This window comes from Netta rufina (genome assembly GCF_964035555.1).
Source record: "Netta rufina genome assembly, chromosome: 8".
NCBI lineage: Eukaryota > Metazoa > Chordata > Aves > Anseriformes > Anatidae > Netta > Netta rufina.
The window spans coordinates 9,512,421-9,532,969 of NC_140131.1; the positions used below are offsets into that span (position 1 = coordinate 9,512,421).

The 20,549-nt window shown below is 42.6% G+C and overlaps 1 protein-coding gene across 7 annotated transcripts in view; it reads right to left on the reverse strand.

The window, feature by feature from the left end:
• Positions 1–593: 593 nt before the first annotated feature.
• The window catches only part of MAST2 (microtubule associated serine/threonine kinase 2), a 189,874-nt gene continuing 169,918 nt past the window's right edge, over positions 594–20,549 (reverse strand). For 6 of the 7 annotated variants that reach the window (XM_084290754.1, XM_084290755.1, XM_084290753.1 and 3 more), the window contains 9 exons: positions 19,308–19,417; positions 16,910–17,064; positions 15,557–15,861; positions 12,715–12,930; positions 10,675–10,901; positions 9,048–9,170; positions 7,853–7,989; positions 7,432–7,619; positions 594–6,770 (listed from right to left, as the gene is read on the reverse strand). In XM_084290754.1, coding sequence (XP_084146880.1) covers positions 4,684–6,770; positions 7,432–7,619; positions 7,853–7,989; positions 9,048–9,170; positions 10,675–10,901; positions 12,715–12,930; positions 15,557–15,861; positions 16,910–17,064; positions 19,308–19,417 — 3,548 coding nt within the window. In that variant the 3' untranslated portion in view covers positions 594–4,683. The remainder of the gene's footprint in view (positions 6,771–7,431; positions 7,620–7,852; positions 7,990–9,047; positions 9,171–10,674; positions 10,902–12,714; positions 12,931–15,556; positions 15,862–16,909; positions 17,065–19,307; positions 19,418–20,549) is intronic. The other variant, XR_014618647.1, reaches the window with a different exon arrangement.

Consider the following 20,549-nt stretch of genomic DNA (forward strand, 5'->3'; position numbering starts at 1 on the left):
CCACTTGTTGGGGCAGCAGCCGGCTGCTCGCACCCGTACACACGCCACGTACCTCCTGCCTCTGTGCCACGGCCGATGGCTCCTCTTCCTCCCTGGGGAAGGAAAAAATGCAAAGCAAAATGTATTCTTTTTTTTTTTTTTTTTCTTGTTGTTTTTAACGCACACAAGGGCAGAGCACTTCGCAGCCCTGCTCCCTGCTGCAGCTGGTGCCCGGGTTGGGGTGTGCCTTGGTGCACGTCGCTCCTCGCAGCCCGGCCGTGGGGAAACGAGCAGCATCGGGAGCAGGGAGCAAGGCTGAGCCCGATCCTCCCGGCACCAGCACGGCCCCAGCTCCTGATTTCCGAGGACAGGAACAAGCCTTCGAGTGCTTTTCACACAGAGCACACACATGCTGATGTCAGAAGCAAAGGGCTGCTTTTGGAAAGGTTTGGGGTGGTGCCTTATCAAGAGAGCCTCAACAGCTGGGGGCACGAGGGAGCTGCAGGGCGAATCCAGGCCAACGCCGGACCTGCCACCACTCCCCTGGGTGAGAAACCAAGAAAGCACCACAAGTTGGAACTTATGTAAAAAAAAAATTTATTTTGGGGGAGGATTTGAACATCGACATGCAGGTACAACATGAATAAAAATTATTGCACCGCTATTATGTGGCAATTGTTCAAGTTTCTAAAAACACAGAAATTCCACACGTCCTCTTATCTAGCTAAGTGCTGAGTGACACGGCTTGGCAGAGCCCCGCTTCGGAGGTGCTCTCGCAGCCACCTGGATATGATATCGAACACAACGTAAACACACACTTCTGTCAAATCTTCTACTAGAAGTACAGAATTATCCTTCACATCCAGTAAGAGAAAACCAGAGAAAGACTTTATCCTCCCCTCTTCGAAAGAAAAAAAAAATAAAATAAAAAATACTCCAAATCACACCTTAATGCAAGTGTGGCAACCAAAACCACCGGTCACTCCCACCCTTCCCCAGCAAGCGCTCTGTAGTACATTAGCAGCCAAAGGCCTCTGACATTCGGACCCGGGAGCGGCCGTTACAATGCTAACGTCTAATATTTACAATAAATATCACCCATCTCTCTTAGTCCGCAACAGGAGGAGACAAAGGGAAAAGTAACACTGAAATGAGGCAGCGCGGGAAGGCGCTGGCGGGGGCAGGAGCAGGGGAGAGCTGCGAGGGGAAATCAATCAGGAAAGCGATGTTTGTTGGCGGTTGTATGCACGGCTCATTCACCAGGGAAGTCCTCCCACCTGTCTGACTCGGTGTCATGTATGGAGGCCACGTTCCCGGCTTGCTGCCTGCTCTGCTCGGGGCTGAGGGCCCCGTCCTGCACAGGGAAAGGCTGCGCAGTGCACCTGTGTGCATGGAGACAGCGTTCCCAACATCTTCCCCTCCCCAGCACACAAATTTTGCAGTCTGAGCAGGTATCTGAGTAATTCTTGGCAGAGCAAGGAGTAATCCTGGTCTCCACCTGGTTTGTTATCGTAATTTCACCAAAAAAATCTTTCTGCCCAAGCTTTTTGCTACGGTGCCCCAATAGGAGTTGGACAGGTGGTGGATGGAGAAGGTGGTGCACCTGGCACACGGAGGGGAACTGCGGGGTTGACGAGGAGCAGGGGACCCAGGGTTTCACTAGGATGCTTTCCTGGTAATGCTGTCAGGCTTTGGCTTCCAAAAAAAGCAGGGTTTTGAAATTGCACTGATCACTTTCTGTACCTTAGCTACAAAAGAGGCGACTGAGCACGTACCTCACCTCTTCTTTGGCCAGTTCAGGCAAAAGCAGCAAAAGCTGTGACACGACAGTTTCCACTCATCCTTCTATGCTCAAGAAAGGATAACTTCCTGATTCAGCACTGGAGGTACCGGCTGCAAAGAGAGGGAGTCAGCAGCTAATGGAGCTGGTACCTTCAGAAGGTCACCTCCCAGCCTGCGTGTCCCACAGGAGGCCCTGTGCCCCCGACGTACCTGGCACAGACATAACCTAGGCTCCCTTACCGGGCTCGGTCCGACAGGACCCTCAAGTACGCTGCTGGGAAGGGGTTCAGAAGAGCTACAGTACACCACAGATCAGGGAAAGCCAGCAGCTGCCTGCTCTCGCCGCTCCCCCTTAAGGCCACTTCAGCTAACGGCCTGGGCTGGCTGCTTCGAATGACCCCGGCTGCAAAGCCCCCTTTAGCTAGGGCAGTGGTTTGGTTTCCCCTCAGGTTTTTTAATGTGGACCCCTTCGTGGATGCCCCCAGGAGCACATCCTCACACAGCCCTGCACTCACTGCTCGATTTATCCGGGGACGTCCATCTCGCCACGGTTAGGTGCTCCCTGGACGTAAACTTGAGCCTTCTCTTCGCAATCGCCACGGAATTATGATGCTGAATCAATTTCTCATCATTCCCAGGAACCTTGCTTTATGCTGTACTGCCAACTGAACGTTGTTGCTTCTCAGCAATTTCTTAGGAGGTTTCAGTAAGGAAAAAATTAGCCAGATCAAGCATTGGATCCTGCCAAGCCTGTTCCTTATTTGCTACCACTCCAAATCAGCACAGTGATATCAACACAAGGGCTTTGCGAGGCTGGAGGCACCCAGGCCCCTGACAGGGCAGTGGAAATGGGGTTTATAATCGCTGAGTGCACACAGGTAGCCTACGAATTCCAGGAGGAAAGAGCAAAGAGACAGTACAGCGAGGCCCTGCTCTCAATACCGTCACAGCAAGATTTATTCAGGTGTTATCTGGGAGCTTTGAGGCTTTGGCTAGTGTATTAACAACACCATACATGTTCACACAGACACACAGAGTAAACACTCGTTTAAACATGGTTAAAAAAAAAAAAAAAAAAAAAAAAAAAAAAAAAAAAAGCTCAAACCAAACCAAAATTGGTCCAGAACTGAAGAAATGAAATCCAAGCAGCCAAAAATCACATATATGATGGGGGGAAAAATGGTTATGCAGAAAGAATCAGGGCAAGATTACAGAGACTTTTGTGACTTGTGGATTAAGCTGAAATCAAGTTGAAAGAGATGAAGAAAATACATTCCTATATAAAAACATATTTACATTTAGGGACAGTGACTCAAAACTTCAAGTTCAGAAAAGGCCAAGACAATGAAAAAGGCAGCAGTAGAATGGAACAGACCAACGGATGCAGGTTTTAGCCTGGAATACTGTTGCACGGTCATTCTGCTTCTAAGAGAGAAAGCCGGTGAGCAGGACACTAGATAGCGCGGGTGATCCGCAGGAGGATATACTCAGACAAGACTAGAATAAGAGCTGAGCACAATCTGGGACAAATGACGGGAGTGTTCATTGACAGTAACCTTTAACTGGATGAAGAAATGGCTTACAGTGCTACAGGTATCACCAGTCACAGTTATTGGTGTATTGGTATCTAATCCTCAGCAAAGAGCACTGGTACCCGGAGTCGGTCACACCTAAAGCAAAGCAATGTCTAAACCTAAGAGCCGAGAGTAATTTTCAAGGGAACAAGTGACCTCTGCAGTGGAAATGATCTAGCTATCACAGCTGAAACCTTAAAATATCACATGTGTTTTGAAGTCTGCTTGCAGCTTGTCCACAGAACTCAAGGAGTCAGAACTCTTCATAGTTTTCTGGTTGGTTGTTTTTAAAATGGGCAGATTTGGAAAACTCAGCGAGTTTCCCAAGCCCCAGTTCAGAAATGTTAAGGAACACCTTAAAATCTCTACCTATTTAGACTCACCAAGAGAAGGAAAAGTCTCCGAAGGTCATTTATCATTGAGATATCTTTGCCCAAGACATACTAGAGAACACGTGACTACAAATTTCTCTACTTTAAAATCCACCTACAAGGCGCCCCTTTCCTGGGGTCATTTATTCTGAGGCAAGTTACAAATTGAAGCCAGACAAAGGAAGATAAAACATCATTAAAATTTTAAAAACAGAAGGAGAAGTTGCCACGTGTCCTATAAAGGAGAAATAAAAACAATCCCTCCCAAAAGAAAACAGCTTAGAGATTTCTCTGATTGGGAAAACAAACAAACAAACAAACAAACAAAAAACACTTTTACTTGGTTTAAAGAGAAGACAGGGATATCTCTCTGTCCAACCTCTCCCATCCAAGTCCTTTCTTCATATCCTCTATGGATGTGTGCAGAACTGTGAGTGCACACAGTGACAAAGAGGCCTTACTTGCACTGAAGATTTGTTGTTCCCAAACTTGTGGACCAGAGAGTACTTTCTTCTCCTTGTCAAACAAAACTAGATTGTAAATTCAAAGACAATATTCAAGACCTGTGAATTTCAAAGACATTTGAAAGAAGTTTGAAAACCAGAGATTTTGAAGTAAGCTGCCTTTTTTGTGTTGCAAATTTTAGGGATCTTAAATAAATGCAGAATTGGAAGGAAGAGCACAACAAGCCCTAAACTCAGGCAAAACAAAAGGTCAGGAAGGGAAAAATCAGCAAACTGTTTCCTAAGCCCTGTTTTAAAGATACCCTGTTCTAAAGAGACCTCAAACAGCAAGCATTACTGTGTACAAAAATAGAATAGCAAGGATGAAAAAACACAAAAAACAGTATGAAAAAAACCCTCCCAAAAATAGATGTACACAAGTTCTATTTTATATTAGTGTATATTACAAAATTCAAACATGCAGTCTCTATTCCGAATGCAGAATGCTCCAGTCCGTGTGTACCAGGAATGCTGCTATGTTTTCTTTACAGTACCATCGTGTGACAGGGGAAAGTCTTGTATTTTTAACTGACTTCCAACCTCTTTGCTTTTTGCTTGTGTGAGAGTCCCTTCTTTACAGGGCCTCGTGCTGCCATCTGGCAGAGGAGAGGCTCTCAGAGGTGGCTGTCCAAGAGCATGCGACAGCTCCTTCGATGGAGTGATTCTGCAGCTACCTCCCAGTACTTCAGGTGCTTTAGCACTGTAAAAAGTTGCCTCTTTTTTTGCCACCACAGGACACGTTGCCTCCCAAGGTTTTGCTGCGTTTAATGACTCTGTGCAGGATCCACTCCTCGTGGTCAGACTGTCTGTGCTGGGTGGTTTGACTTTCTCTTGACACGCTCCTGTTTGCGAAGCTTCCTGCCTTTTTTGCTTCAAATCTCTTTCTTCTTTACAGGAAGCACCCAAATGGGGGAAATCCTTTTTCTTTTCCACCTCTCCAGAACCAGGCATGCTGAGCTTCAAAGGGCCCAAGACACTCTGAGCTAGTGGCATTAACTGAGACATGGAGAGTGCCCTTTCGATAGCACTGGGGACGAGCAGTGTGGAGGACACAGTACCTGCTGGGCTGCCCTGGCTCGTTTTGCTTGCCGTTGAGGCACTCTCTGCCTGGGACGAGCTGGGTCGCTTTTCAGAGCTAGGACTTTTTTGGGATGTTTCACTCACACTGGCAGGACAAGGAGATAAGGTGCTGTGCTGTTCTGTGGGCTGAATTGTGCCCTTGTGATCCTTCTCACTGCGATCCACAGGACTCACCAAGCGAGGAGTGCTCACACTTGCTGTGCAACAAGAAGAAAGTGCTAGCAGAGGTTTCGACTCTTGTTTTTTCTGACTGATTTCTGTTAGAGGGGTGTCTTTCAGGTCAAGTTTACCACATGAGGCCCCCGAAGAGTCACTTTTTTCAAGTTCAGGGAGTTTGATAGATGGGCACGGTATACTTTCTGTGAAATCTGTTGGTTTTTGAGTAATAGTAGTTGCCCTATGATCTCTGATTGTTTCAGAAGGCTTGTCTTTTGGACCTAAACACTGAAAGGTTTTGTTTTCTGCCAATTTCTGTTCTTTTGCAGTTGTTCCTGATCTTAGGAATGGCTTTTCTGAATCAGCTAAATTTTCTGGAGAAGTTCTTGGGAGGACCTCTGATGAGGAAGAGTGCACACCAACTTGCAATGGCTCTGAAACAGTCTTGGCTTGTTGAACATTTCCCTTCTGCAAATCTTCTGTACCTTTTGGATCTTCGGGTAGAAAGGCATCATCTTCAATACTATCCTTGCTTTCCAACTTAGAGGAAAACTTACTATCTTCATTAAAAGAATCTGAGCCTTGGTCTCCACTGTCAGGCGGCTTGTCCATTCTCCTCCCATCCTGACTATCCTCTGAACCATCATCTGTCTCATCTTCAGAAGAATCTACCTCTCTGATGGCCTCCTGCTTTTGCAGAGACTCTCTCCTCTCCACCCTGTCTTGTCGAATAGCACCCAACTTCCTGGAACCTGGCTTCTGCAACATTCCTTTTTCCGCTAGCCCAAGTTTGCCACCTGTTGTTTCATTCACAGACTCTTGTAAACTCTGTAGACTTGGGTCCCTCTGGAGCATCTCCTTCTTAAATTCTGAGTGAGAGATATCCAAGCTATGCTTACGTGAGGAAGCCAGCTTCTTCTCCGAAGAGGACAGCGAGGCAGCTAGTTTTTCAGCCGACTGTACCCTCTTTAGCAAAGGAGACCTAGGGGGCTCAGCACTTTTGGGGCGAGAAATTTGTCTCACCAGTGGTGGAGAGGAGTGTAGTTTTACTGGGAAAGACTGAATAATACTGGAGCTGCCAACTGAGTGTCCTGGTAAAGGAGAGGGGGAGCGTTGCGGTGACGTGGACTGTGGGGTTGGTGATGGAGTGTGAGCTAGTGGTGACAGAGGAATATTTCCTGCAGACTTGCGCCTTGGAGATCTGTACTGTCTTTGAAGCTTTGGTGCTAGTCCATGCAGAGAGCTGGGTCGGATGTGTCCAGAGCTGGCTGGAGAATTGGGAACACTGGAACTGGGAGAGCTGCTCTGGGAAGAATTGCCACCAACTTAAAAGAGATGAAAAAAAAAAAATACCATGAAGATTATTACACATGTCATCATTAAAACAAATTACTGAAAATAAGACGTGCAAACACAAGACAAAATGCCATATTATCACAAAGCACTGCAGTAATATTATGAGATAATATTCCATGGCTTCTGATTGAGAAATCACACCACTGTCACAACACCAGAATAAAGCAAGAAACATTCTGCTATCAGAATGTTTGTTTTTTTTTCAAAAACAACAAAAGCAAGTAAATAAGCCTTGTGTTCCAATGCTATTTCTTGTGAGGTGAAGAAGCTGACATCTCTATTGTCAGCTAATTCAATTTTCAAATATGACTTTTCCACACTGTTTTGATTCCTTTTCTCTGACCTAATAGAGAAAATGTCTCAAATGGCTACAAAACTACTGCAACTCACAGTGTAATTTTTGCATCAAAGTAAAAGGATGCTACTGTTCAGTAACTGCTTTTTTAAAAGGATGTATGGATCTTCATTTTTAAATGAATAAATGAATGAGAATACATCCATCCTTAAGGTAATCAACAGCATAGCTGTCGTTTTACTCCAAAAACAGGTCTACTACATGCATTTATCAATACAAAAATCTTTCCCAAGTTTTTCTGCTTGCTTGTTGTTTTGTTTTGTTTTGTTTTTTACCTGAGTGTACAGACTCTGGAGTGGATCTGTAACTCTGTGTAGGTGACCGAGGAGACAGGTTGTGGGTTGGAGAGCCAGGCACACTTTCTCCAGAAGACAGAGAACGGTTCAGCGAAGATAAACTACGGCTAGTGTGAAGCAGTGATGCCTGTTTAGTGATCTTCCTCAACAAAGAACTCTTCTTCTTACTGTGGAAAAGTATTAAAAGTTGTTCAGAAGCCCAAATGATTTATTTACCTTTACTGGCATATTTCAGTCAATTTTATGACACAATTAAAGAAAAAAAAATAAAACAAAAATAAAACAAAAAACTCAATATGTGCCTGCTGATACATACATTATCTGCAAGTTGCTTTGACAAGATCTCTCTCACATTATCCTGGCTACTGCTTAATTTTCACAGAGAAACAACAAAACAAACCTTTCCTGACCATCCTTAGTTTTGCTCTTCTTGTTCCTACGAGCCATCTTGGATTTGTAGCTGGCCTTTCGAGCTGGTCCAACTTTTATAGATGTGTTCTCAAATGGCGTAGTGGAGATAGACACTTTATTTCCACTCTGTCAGAAACAAGACACAGACACTGCTGAAAACATGGCTTTTTGAAGCAAATCTGCAGGCTAAGCAGGTAGGCTGCTAGTTTATTACTGACTGCCATTTTGTAATCCTTTGTCAAACTCCATTTCCCTCTTTGCATTTCCACCTATCATTTATTAAGGAATTGCTGAGAGAGAGCTCTCTTTAGTCAGGCTTTCACAAGTGATTAGATCAGATCCCAGCTGGTAGGTAAAGCTTCCCAGAGCAGAGAGAACACAGCATCTAACCTCTCCCATTGAGATCCCAAATGCCTCAGTTTAATACTTGTAATACTTGGAAGCTTGAACAAAGTGATATTCTGTCACCAATCCTATTCCCCTTGCTCTGAATGATGGCAGGTATGAGCATATCAGGCATCTATCATGATGAATCTGCAACACACAGCATGTCTCATCTCACTCATCTTAATATATATATATATAAATCAATTTTAAAAAATCCTGATTTCTCCTTTGTTTGCAGCCCCAAAGATTTCTGTCTATTGGAAGGGTCCAAAACTTTGGGTTTTATTTCCATAAATGGATTCAGCTCAGAAGGAGGTACCAAAACGCAAGTCATTTAACTGGATAATTTTAAGACCAACCATTACAAAGCTGCTTTTAAATACCACTGGGAATAATCCTTGAGAAAGCAGTATTAAGAGATAATAACATTAGCACAGCCTAAAGGCAAAAAATAAAAGTAATTTGGACTTTTTAAGGTATTTTTTTTCAAAAGTGTTGTTTGAGGAAAGGTATACTTGAATCTTATTAATCTTTGTCTCTAATACTGATAAAAATGTATCTGACAAGCCCTTATTTCTCAAACAGAGTATCTGAGTTCAGCTTAAATTACATGCAGACAGTTTTGGAGACTTAGGAATCAAGCTGTAGCAACGAGTTTTGGCAAAACAAAGGCCAGGTGCTGTGTACATACTTGTATTTCAGACAACGCCAATTAGATATCTGCAATGTTTTAAACAAGCTGTCTCATAGTCTGCATATTACCTATTTTCCAATATCTAACAGTGCCAGGTCCCTACCTTCAGAATTAGCTCCACCACTTCGGTGTGCACCAGCCCGTTGACCGGCTCCCCGTTGACATGGGTTATCAGATCCCCTTCACGCAGACCTGCTTCGTTCGCTGGACCGCCTTCCTCCACGTGCTGCCAATGAGAAGGGGATGACTGATTTGAGAAGAGGAATGTACGAGATAGCTGGCCAGATCAGACACAAAGCCAGTCCAGCTCATCTCTCGCTGCAGCCAGCATTAGCTGCTTCAAAAGAGGGTGAAAGGAACCACTCACTGGCACGGCCAAGCACAAAAATCTGCACTCTTCTACTCCTCCCTCAGCTCCTAACAGTCTTCTCCTGATCCAAGGCAGACAGCCAGGACAGTTAAGCTGATTGAGAGACCAGCTCCTCCCAAAGCCAGGGACTAAATACTCTTCCAAAATTTTTCAGCACTTGGGTATGTTAACTAGATGCTCTTGATTTCCACGCAAGACTTTAATCTTTTTCAATTTCTTTGCCATTGCAACTGCAACATCCTACCATGTACATGCCGGTACCCAGAAAGGCCAACAGACTTTTAAATTAGACTGTGACATGCCTTTAGGTTGCCAATGCTGCATCTAATCCCAAACAGTTTCTTTTTCTATTTTCCATCCTTTATTGACCTATCCAATGTCAGATCTTTTCCCATCACTGTTCAAAAAAGCAACCTCCTTTACAGTGAGGTGACATTCATGCTCAAGAACTCTTCAACTCTCCCTCTAACCAGAAAAAATTACCAAGCAGTATCTTGGTAAATTCAGCATTTTTCAAGGACAGCAGAGAAGTGCAAGGGAAAAATGCAGCTTCAGATTCTTTTTCTAAGTAAGAATGAGCGTTAAATTACAACCAAAATATATGAAGTCCAAATTGTCTAATGAACATGCAGATACAAGGAAAAGACTAAACCATCTTTACCCTCTGTTCTCTCTAACTACACAATTCAAATTACCCTGCTTCAGGGAATGGATCATTCCTAGAAGTCACACATGTTAAGAAAAAAAGGAACACGGAGATCAAGTACCAGCACTAAAGGGAAGGAATAGATACAGGCAAGGAAACCAGACCTTTTAACACAGCACACAACTAAGCCAACAGCTAAATCCCTAGGCAGACAGCATAGCAGCAGTGATGCTTTAAGGCTTGTAATCAATTCCAAGCAACTGCTTGGAAAATCCCAGCAGAATGAAGTGATCCAAAGCAGGCTACAATCACTAACACTGGTCCGAACAAATTAGCTATAACTCGCTCTCATGCAACAACCCCAATATAGAGAAAGACGGTATGTACACAGAAACATGCTTTAAAGGATGTGATACAGGTGGGAGGAGTGGATTCATGTAAGCAGGGAAGAAAGAAAGGAAGAAGAAAGGTTGCTGTGGTTCTGTGATGGGCTTGAAAATTGCTATAGTTAAAACACAAAGTACTGTTATTTATTTTAAAGGGTTTCCCCCACCCAAAATAAAAGATAGCTTTGGGTCCAAAGAAGGAGAGAGAAAACAGGGTGGCAAATTTATATATTTATATTACAATTTATATAAAGCTAAAATCCTACAATCCCAGCTAAATGCATTCCTGGACCCAAGGGGAACTCTGTTTAGAAAAGTGGAGACATACCCAGACCATGTGATGCACAGTGTAGATATCACTGTCACCCATATAGACGCGAATGGCACGGAGAGTGAAACCGTATTTCTTTCCAGCCCGATGGATGATGATTGGTGGTTTCAGGTTTGCGATAGCAGGAGAAAAGTCACGGCTGGGTGAGGAGTCCCTCGAAGATGGGTTTGAGGATAGAGAATGAGGTGACATTGGACTAGCCAATGGGGAACACGTGTGGTGATCTACAGTGATGACACAAAGGTGAGCAAAAATTAGGAAACCAGGCCTCAAAAGAGAGAAAAATTCTTGTTAGAGAACAGCTAGGAAACCACCCTGCCCAATGCTCTTAAAGCTGGTGGTCTTCACCAAAGCAGAGCTCGTCCTGCAGCTTCAAGAATGCAACAACGGAGTTTCCAGAAAGCACATTTGGTAACGTGCACATTGCTCGCCTAGAATTAGACATGGTTTACACTGTTTATTTCTCCTGTTTCAGGGATTTATAGCCCATAACAGGTATTTGTTCTAGGCACAAGCCCAGAATACTCCGTTTCAAGGTTATGATCTACTGCCACCCTTCAGAAGATCAGATAGTTTCTAGATCTTGGTGCAAGTTACGTAGTGGTGTTGTGATAAATCAAAATAAGTAACTTTAAAAGAAAAATCAGTTAGCAGTCAGACAGCTACATGTAGGTAATTTTAGTCATGTTTTAAATTCAGAGGGGCGAAAATACTTTAAAAAGCAGCCACTGCAGGAACTTTGGTACTGGAGAACAACATCACAAGTGTATTTTAGAGTGTGTTTCCCAACCCAACAGCCGAAGAGCTAAATTCTCACGTATGTGGCTGTGACTCAGCTGGGCTACTGGCTAAAATACCTGACTCTGCTCACAAGTGTAACAACATCTGCTTCTAAAAATACAAAGCAAATACAGAACTCTCATTTTAAAGTGAAGCTGGTCAACATCAGTAAAATAATCCCAAACAGTAGGAATATTAAATGCAGCTGTAAAAGGTAATCCCCTAAGAAACACCTGCTGAATTACCCAGCACATATTTACCTGGAAGATGAGAACAGCTCTGGAAGAACCTTTGCTGGGTGATTAAATACACATTTTAGAGATTTTCATGAGGGTCTTTGTGGTTCAATAAGCAACCAAGAGGCAAGGCAGAAGAAATGAAATGTGCATCACCATGACGGTGCCAAGAAGCATTTCCATATGGGCCTCCAGCTCCCCAGCTGAGATGGGCAGACAGGTATGGCTCTGCCAGCAGGTTCTGCTGGGTCGGCAGAGCCCAGATACAATTTCCTGCTCCAGTCTAGGCAGGAATGGGGACAGCCCTGGAAATATAGCAAGGCCTTATCCTCTGGAAAGAGGGACAAAGTCCTTGCAGGGAGAGCCTCCTGCCAAACCGGTCTGTTGTAGCTCTGCCTGGCTGGGCTGTTCACTAGAAGTTAGCCACCTGGTATTAGGAATCGTCAAGGTACGGCTCTACACAGAGACAGAGCTGGGCCAGCAACTAAAGATGTTCTGCAGTAACTTCTTTTGTTAGCTATTTACTCTACTGAACTCTTGAACTCTCAGTCTCTACCAAGTTATTTGAGTTACTGAAACTTTCTGGTGCACAAACACACCAGACACAAACGGTTCCCAAACAACACAGTAGTCAGAATGTGTAAAAATAAATGAAATAAAACAAAATAAAATAAAAGCAGCATCTTGAGGGTTAAAAAATGTTCTGTGTCGATATACCTCCTTGCTACACCATTGTCTAGAGAGCAGCTTATGCTCCAGGAGCCAATTTAAACAGAACAACTCACGGAAAGCTGCCACTTACAGAAGCTGCAGTCTGACCACACACAATACTCCTGTCCGGGGCAAAGCAATACCATTATCCTGGTGAGCTGTGAACATTCACCAACTGTAAAAGCTACATCGGTCCCTTCCTGCCAGCTAAGGCATTATTCCAGGAGAGCGAAAGGGGGAGGATCTGCCTGCAAATCTTCGGTTTAGTGCTTGCAGATTCTCACAATGCCTAACACAAGGCATTTCTTACCTGAGGGAATCATGAGAGACAAGGCAGTAGCGGATGCTGATTTAATCACTTTATTGACAGGTCTTGAGGTACGTTTCTCCCCCGATTCCCCAGAGAGCAACCTGTGTCGTGCCCGCCGCACTGCCAAATCGCTGATGGCTTTTGGAGTGGTAAAGTCTGGGCCTTCATTGCTATTACTGCGAGCGCGTGGATCAGAGAAATCTGCAGTGCTCCCAGCTACAGTTTAAATTAAAACAGATTAGAACCACAGGGAATTCCTAACAGTCTATTCCCCTACAGGCAAAATACATTAAATCAAAGTCATGTTTACATGAAGTCCAAGAGTAAATTTTCCTAAGAAGAAACCCCAGGGCTTGAATTTTTATTTACAGAAATGGTGTTATTCTGAATACAGAAAATTAGCAGTTTCTATTCTGTTGGAAAAGCTTTCTAATGAAATCACATTGCTCAGTAGCAAAGTTGCACGAATCCTACATCTGTGCTGCAGTTCTGACAGCAAGCAAGCCTTTTCAATGGAATTGTTCATAGAAGTAAACATGTTTATGGAAAGTGCTCCACTTTTACAACCAGCAAGAATCGTCAATCTTTGAGTTAAAACCTGCCAGTAATAGAAGAGCCAGGTTTTATTGGAGTCACACATAAAAAAAGCCACTTTAAGAGAATATTAAGGTACTAAAGTCAGAGAAAGCAAAACTGCGGTTGGAAAGACAACCTTAATTTGCCCCCTTCTGTGCACCATTGCAATTTAGGCTTGAATTACTTAACCTTCTATAATTATATATAAAATGCAAAGTAATCTTGAAAATCAGCCTGGGCATAAAGCATTAGCAGATGCTGGGGCGTAGGGGGTGTACACAAGCTCTGTGCCTCAGTTCCCCATCAATACCTTACAGGGGCACTGTGAAAATACATTAATTAGAATTTACAAGGTGCTCAGAAATTAAAGGGGTAAGCATCACAGCAAGTCCACATGGGAAATTAATCATTCTGTCTTCAAAAGCAAATTTTGAGCAGCATGCAATAAATAAAGCCTAAGGGCCACGTTTTGAACAATGAGGACAGAACAAAACATTGATCATTGTTATTTAAGTGGGCACCACAGCTCTGCATACTAAGTAAACCAGGAAGCACCAGGAAAATAAAAATTCAGAGCACCGGTCTCAAAGACTTCATTACCAGATGCCAGTTCAACATTTAACAGCCACAGAGTCACAAATAAAGCTCCCAGACAATAAGGAACCCAGAATCGGAGGCTGCACATGAAAAGGCTGTGATATGCATTAGAGGAGCACTCTGAGGCATTGAGATGAATGAAAACCTTTTCCTACAGCCCCCGGACTCTAACTTAACTTCCCAGGCTGGGGACACCGAATCGATCATACCCCTGAATTCCACACACTGTATTAAATCTAATAGATAAAGCCCACTGAGCAGCCTGCTCACTGAAGCTTCATTTTTACATATTTCAACTTGTAAATGTTCACATTTACAGTGAAAATGTTCTTGCAATTTTATTGGCACATGTCTAAGCTTTTAGTATGAATTCTAGAAGCTGAGATTTCTGTCCCATGGTTTCCCTATGGCACCAATGTCATCCAAGTCCGTGGTAAATTACTTCCTTCGCTCCCACACCTTTTTACACGGGTTAGTGGAGCAGTGATAGCTGTACTGGGCCTCTTTTGGGAGGATAACCCTTGGAGGGGAATGGGACAATTTTTGAGTAAATTTCACAGACTGGATTGCAGAAGAGGAATAATGAGACATAGGAATCTTGGGCTTCACTCCAGTCTGGAGGCAAATTTGCTCTAAGGCCTTTCTTTCCAACTGCAATAAATCCAATATCCCATCTACCCAGTGTCCTTCATCCTGTCCTTGTCCAGCCTCACTGCCACTCCGACTCCTTGCTCATTACCCCTTTCCTTTCCATCCGCAACCTCTTTGCCTGCTTACTCTGTTTCCCCTGTCAATGGTTTCTTACTTTCTTACCCCACTAATCCTTATTCTTATTCTACGCTCTAGCTCTTCCCCAGCTGTACCTCCCTTCTCAAACATTATTTTGCCAGCCTTCATTTCAACTTCCCTGCTCCCTTCATTGGCCCAAATTTACTTTCTCCCCCAATCCTTCCTCCTCACTACTTTCCAGCAGTTCCCAGCTCTGGCCAACTCTGTACCCAGAACAGGGAAGCCGGAGCCTTCCCAGCACTGCAGCAGCCCAGGGCACCACTGCAGGAAAAGTTCCGCTCAGCCCAGTGTTGGAAAATGACCCCAGGAAAGACACAGCTTCTGAGAAGTCAGACATTGATTTCTAACGCTACTACACCTATGCAAGCTGCATTTTTTAAGACTGTAACTTGGCTAAATTTAGGTGTATTTGACTGAGATAGCAAGTAGCATGTTCTTGAGGCAAACCACACACCCTAGTAAATTCCAAGTCTCTACTCAAAACTAGAGCTTTCAGATAAATAAAATCATAGGAAATGGGTATCTTTTAGGATGGCTGAACACCCATATTCTCCAGCTCCACCTCAGCAGTGACCTGCTTTGAACTAATGCTTAAAACATACACACAATGTTTTTAAGTAGACATAGATCAAATGGGTTTTAAGCGTGAGAGGACCTTTAGTTTGAAGTGACAGGACTGAAATAAAAGACGTAATTTTGAAGAGATTAAACCACTGATGCTATTTCAAAGGCAAGCACAGCCACAAAACTATACTAGAAAAGCTATTTAGCAAGAGACATCCACTTCACTTGACATCTAAAACCCAGTTTTATGCAGTTTCTATCTGTAAGCTAACACAGCTTTCTTGCAGAGCAAGATGTCATGAGGCTGAGCACATACCTGCCAGCGCTGAGGTGCTGCTGACAGCTGTGGAGGGGGTGGTGGGTCCAGCATCACCTTCCAGCTGCAGCTCCTGCTCCACGGGCTGTTCTGGAATGGGCACCGGCAGCCCCTCCCGGGACTGCACAGTGGATAGGAGCATCCCCTCCGACTGTGGCCTTTTAAGCAGAGTTCCCTCGTCCTCGGTGGAGATGGCAAAACGGGGCATGTCGAGAAGCCCTGAGCAGCGTCGGCGGACTGTCAAGGGTGGGCTGGAATCGCTCTCCGTGTGCGAGGATTCAGACATGGACAAGCGCTTACGCAGTCTGAAAGAGAAAACAAGACACAGCCCCTCAGTTAAGTTAGCAAAATGATGAACGTTAAAGGACAAAAAGAGTGCACAGACCCAGCTCACACATCTGAAGCCAATTTAAGGTGAAGTTATGAAACCAAGCTACATCATTAGAAACTAAAACAGCAAAGCTTGGGGGTATCACCTGAGCTTAGGATTTCCAATATATCCCTTCTAAGAAAGAAATATAACAAAGGAAAGTATAGTGCAATAAATACGATACTAAATATTATAAAAATCACAATTACAAAATGCAAATCACCATCCATGTTCCTTTTGGCATTAATTTTTCTTTCAAAGTGGCTGTAAATTTCAAGCCAGGAAGGCCTGATTCAAGATGAAGAGAACATCAGTTGAAAGCATAATCTATAAAATGTTTTTTGAATGGAGTCATACAGACTAGATCACAACCACATTTTATGATCTTTCCAATGCCAAATTTTAGTGTAAAAGCTTTACAGGAGTTGCACAAAATGAGAGAGAGTCCTTTTTGAAGACAAGTTCGACAATTATTTCAGTTATGCTGGAAACATGGTGGTTATCCAAATTCTGGGCATTTGTATATTTTCCTGATGTTTTTTATTAGAACAAAAGATTTTGGGGGAATATTCTAAACTTTGGAAACTTTGGACTGTCCTAATGGTTTCTCTAATTTGTGACAAATGGCAAAAAGACTAGACTTTGGATACTCTGATGTTGAAGAAAAAACTGCTCTTGGTACATCTCCAACAGAACTAGCTGTTCTACAAATGGAAAGCTTTACTGAAGGTTAAAATTCCTTTAAATTAGTTTAATGTATTTGCTACAAATTTAGGTGAAATTAGTACTTAACTGGATACATTTAAGGACTATATAATTTCTACACGTCTGTTTTTAGCTATCTCTTCCACTTGTCAAGTCTCACCTGTGGAAATATCACACGAAGCATTCCTGACCTAAAAGTGGACGTGGAACGTTTTGGAACAGATCAACCTTTCTCATAAGCCTTGAGAAAACAAAAGATTTAGTTCTACTGAACTTACATTTCAGGAGACCCAATCACCCAGCTGCGGTCTCGGCTTTTCAAGCCACCAAGGCTGTCCAGTCGGTCATCTTTTTCTTCACTCAGACTCCGTTTAGTTGGTGGTGGAGTTTTCCTCTCTTCGTGGATGGAAAGACGTTCCATGCTGCTGTACACCTGCATATAGCAAAAGATCCTTCTGTACAGAGAAAACAAACCTACATGTCCTCTTCTGACCAAGGGGCACAATCTCTTCTCAGGATGGAAGATATTCCCTGTAAGTATGAACTTGGCAATGCTCTTTGACTAAATAACACAGTGCAGAAGTGACATGCTCAAAGCGTACCAGGGAGAAAAGTGAATAGGCAAGCTTCAGAAATATTAAATATGCTTTTCTACAACAGGACCCAACAACTGTCCTCTGAAAACAGCCCAACACACCACAGAAATACTAAGATTTTTCTGGAAACTAATTAGTATTTTATGATTATTATTATTATTTTAGCAATTCTCATATCTAAGAAGAGATATTGCTAAAGCAGACTCCACAAGTCTTGAAGGCTGGCATCTGAATCTTGAAATCTTACTATACAAATTCAATTCGGTGATAGGCATCATGCTCATGACCCCATTTCATTATCATCAGTCTATCAGCATTGCCCCAAGCTTATTTCAGAACAAAAAAGTCCTGCCCTCCTCAAGGAATCTACTATAATGCTGACAGCTTAATGAAAGTGCCTTTCTTGGTTTTACAGCCGTCTTTAAATAATTAAATGATTAAGCAAAAAAATCCATCCTTTTAAAACTACACTTGACTATGGACTTAATTTACATAAGAAGAGATTAATGAAAATAATGTTATTAAAAATTCAGAGCATCAACAAGATAACTATTAATAAATCATATGGCTGAATTGTCAGGCAAGAATTTCAAAATATAATGAGCCTTTTATGCCTCCCACATTACAAATGCTGTATAATTTTCCAGATCTTAAAATAAATTCATTAAAAGTGAACTTTTTCTCTTTGTGGCAAAAACATTGAACCCTAAAGAAAAGCTTCAGTCTAACACAAGAATAATACTCATGGTGAGAAAAGACAGAAGAAAAGAAACGCTTACATACTCATGAGAACTTTTTCAAAATCCCAACTAATTGTCAGGTCCAATTTTAAACATACTTTCAGTGATTCAAATCAGGAGCAAATCCATAAAATTCATAGGAACTGTTACTTAAGCTACTGTAGCCCATCTGAGGACAAAGAAGAATGAACTGGTGCTTCAAAACTGACTTCAGTAGTGGAAACCTAGAGGAACTGTCATGAAAAAATTAATCTTTAAGCAGCCCTATATAAAATGCATACTCCCTTCTCAGCAAGAAGTGAGAAATATGCTCTACTGTTCACAGAGAGGGCTGACCTCAAAGGAGCAATTCTTCTCCCTCCTGCCTTTCTTCTCCCTTCTGCATCTCCCTCAAACATACTTCATTTAATCTAAACTAATAGTGGAGTTGTACAATTTTGAAATGTCTGAAATAGCAGCTTATTTCAGATCACCTAAATCAGAATTAGAGACCTGCACAGGCCTGAGTTAAGGCATACTGAATCCAGAAAGTCTGGCTAGAAGGAGCATCCTCAGGGCATCTTGGATTTTTTTTTGCTTTCCTCTCTTTTACTGTTCCATGTTTACTTCCAAGAACATTGCCCAAAACAGGACAGAGTACTCCAGCTAAACCCTACCTACTGCTAAAACAGATGGACGGGATTTCTTCATTTACCTTGCAGAACATATCCTTGCTTGCTCTCTATGATAATTGCCTTTTTGCCTCAATAATCAGGCGTATTTACCTCATGATGCACGATGTGCCCAGATGTGCTATGATCCTTCTCTTTCAAACTGCCATGTCACCCTTTGCTAAAAGCAATGAATAGCAGAGGTGTAGAACTTTGCATTTGCTCTTACTGCATGGGATCCCCTTGAGTTTAGACCATTTTTCCAAAATGTCAAAATCGATTTTCATCCTAATACCATCTTGTCACCTACTGGAATATCTTTTTAATAATAACAGTGCTCAGATCAAACAATCTTTGGGCACTCCCTGTGCCAACATCCAAGTCATTAGTAAAAACATCAGGCTATCAGATGCAGGAGAGACCTCGGCAGTAACTTGTGTATTAGTGAAATGCTGAGAAATACAAAACGCCATTCTCCTATTAACCTTGTACCCACCTTATAATAGGACATAAACTATCGCAGAGCAAACATATGTCCATAGTTCTTTCTTTCCTTAGTTAATAGTAAACATAATGCAATTCCCACATATCATCTGCATGAGTAAAATCTACCTCATATGAAGCATTGAAGGCCTCTTAAATGGTATTCCTCTTGACTTTTTTCTTCCAACAAAACTAGCATGCTCCTACCTTGCTGAACCTCGGTGAGCATGAGGAGAACTGACGAATTTCCACATGATCATCATCATTAGTGTCCTCCTCCTCTTCTGAATCCAGGTGTTGGTACCGTTCTGAGCGGGCTGTAAACAACACGTAGCAGATTTCACCAGTGCACTGAGCGTTGACAGCTCTTACACCTCAAGCAGTGCATGCTCACCCCAGAACAGCCTTTCTACCAATTCCTACTTGTCTACCTACAAAGAACTTGGAGCATTCATACATCATAAAATGTATTTTCTTTAATATTGAAACACGTACATCTAGTTTTGTCTGTCCTGTACAATTAGCAGTGAAGAATACCTCCTTCCAACTGAACTTATCTTATATCATCAGCCATACTCTAAATGCTGATACTCAGCACAAATTTTATGTGTGTCTAATCCTGAAGACCCTTTGTAGTAAGAATATTTCTTCCCTAAGGCATACCAATCCAATGGAAGGAAACGAGGAAACAATTCACTGCCCCAATTTCCAATCAACAGCTTTATGATTGTACAAAGTCTGTCCTGCATACATAGATACAAGCCCTCTTTAAAAAATAAAAATATTTACCCAAAAAATATTTCCTCTTTTCCCTCCCACAACTAGAAAAGGATTAGGTTTTGTGAAAGAAAATGGGCAAGCAGCCAATATGCAAAGCTATTTTTAATGCAAAAAATCTAAACTGCCTCCAAAGAGATTTTGTGCTATGAGATTTGCAGCACTGTAATTCTAAGCCAGCCACATTAGATTTTGCAGACGGGGATGTTAATAAATTTGGCTACAGAAAGCCGATTGCTACGCTGAGCCAAATTTGCTGCACTGTATCAGCCAGAAAGATACTTCTATAAATTCTATAATTTTCAGCATTATGTTTATAACAGCAACGCCAACCCTTATCAACATCTATGTGCAATACTTCTGGATGTGAGAATTCCAGTCCTCACATAGGGTTTGCATTAAAGTCATCCCGATAACATGCTGAGCATGCCTGGACAGCTGGGGAGTTTGTTGACCCCACATGACAGACCCACTGACTTGCACTGCTGAACATAATGTGGTGCTTCTACCCAACAGGATGCACTCAGAGCTGCTGTACTGGGTCTCTCTTATCTGGAAATGCCATGAATCTTGCATAGCACTCATACCGTGGCAATTCACATCTGTCTTCAAGGTTTTTTTTTTTTTTTTTTTTTTTTTTTTGGGGGGGGGGGTTGGTTTTGTTTTTTTAGA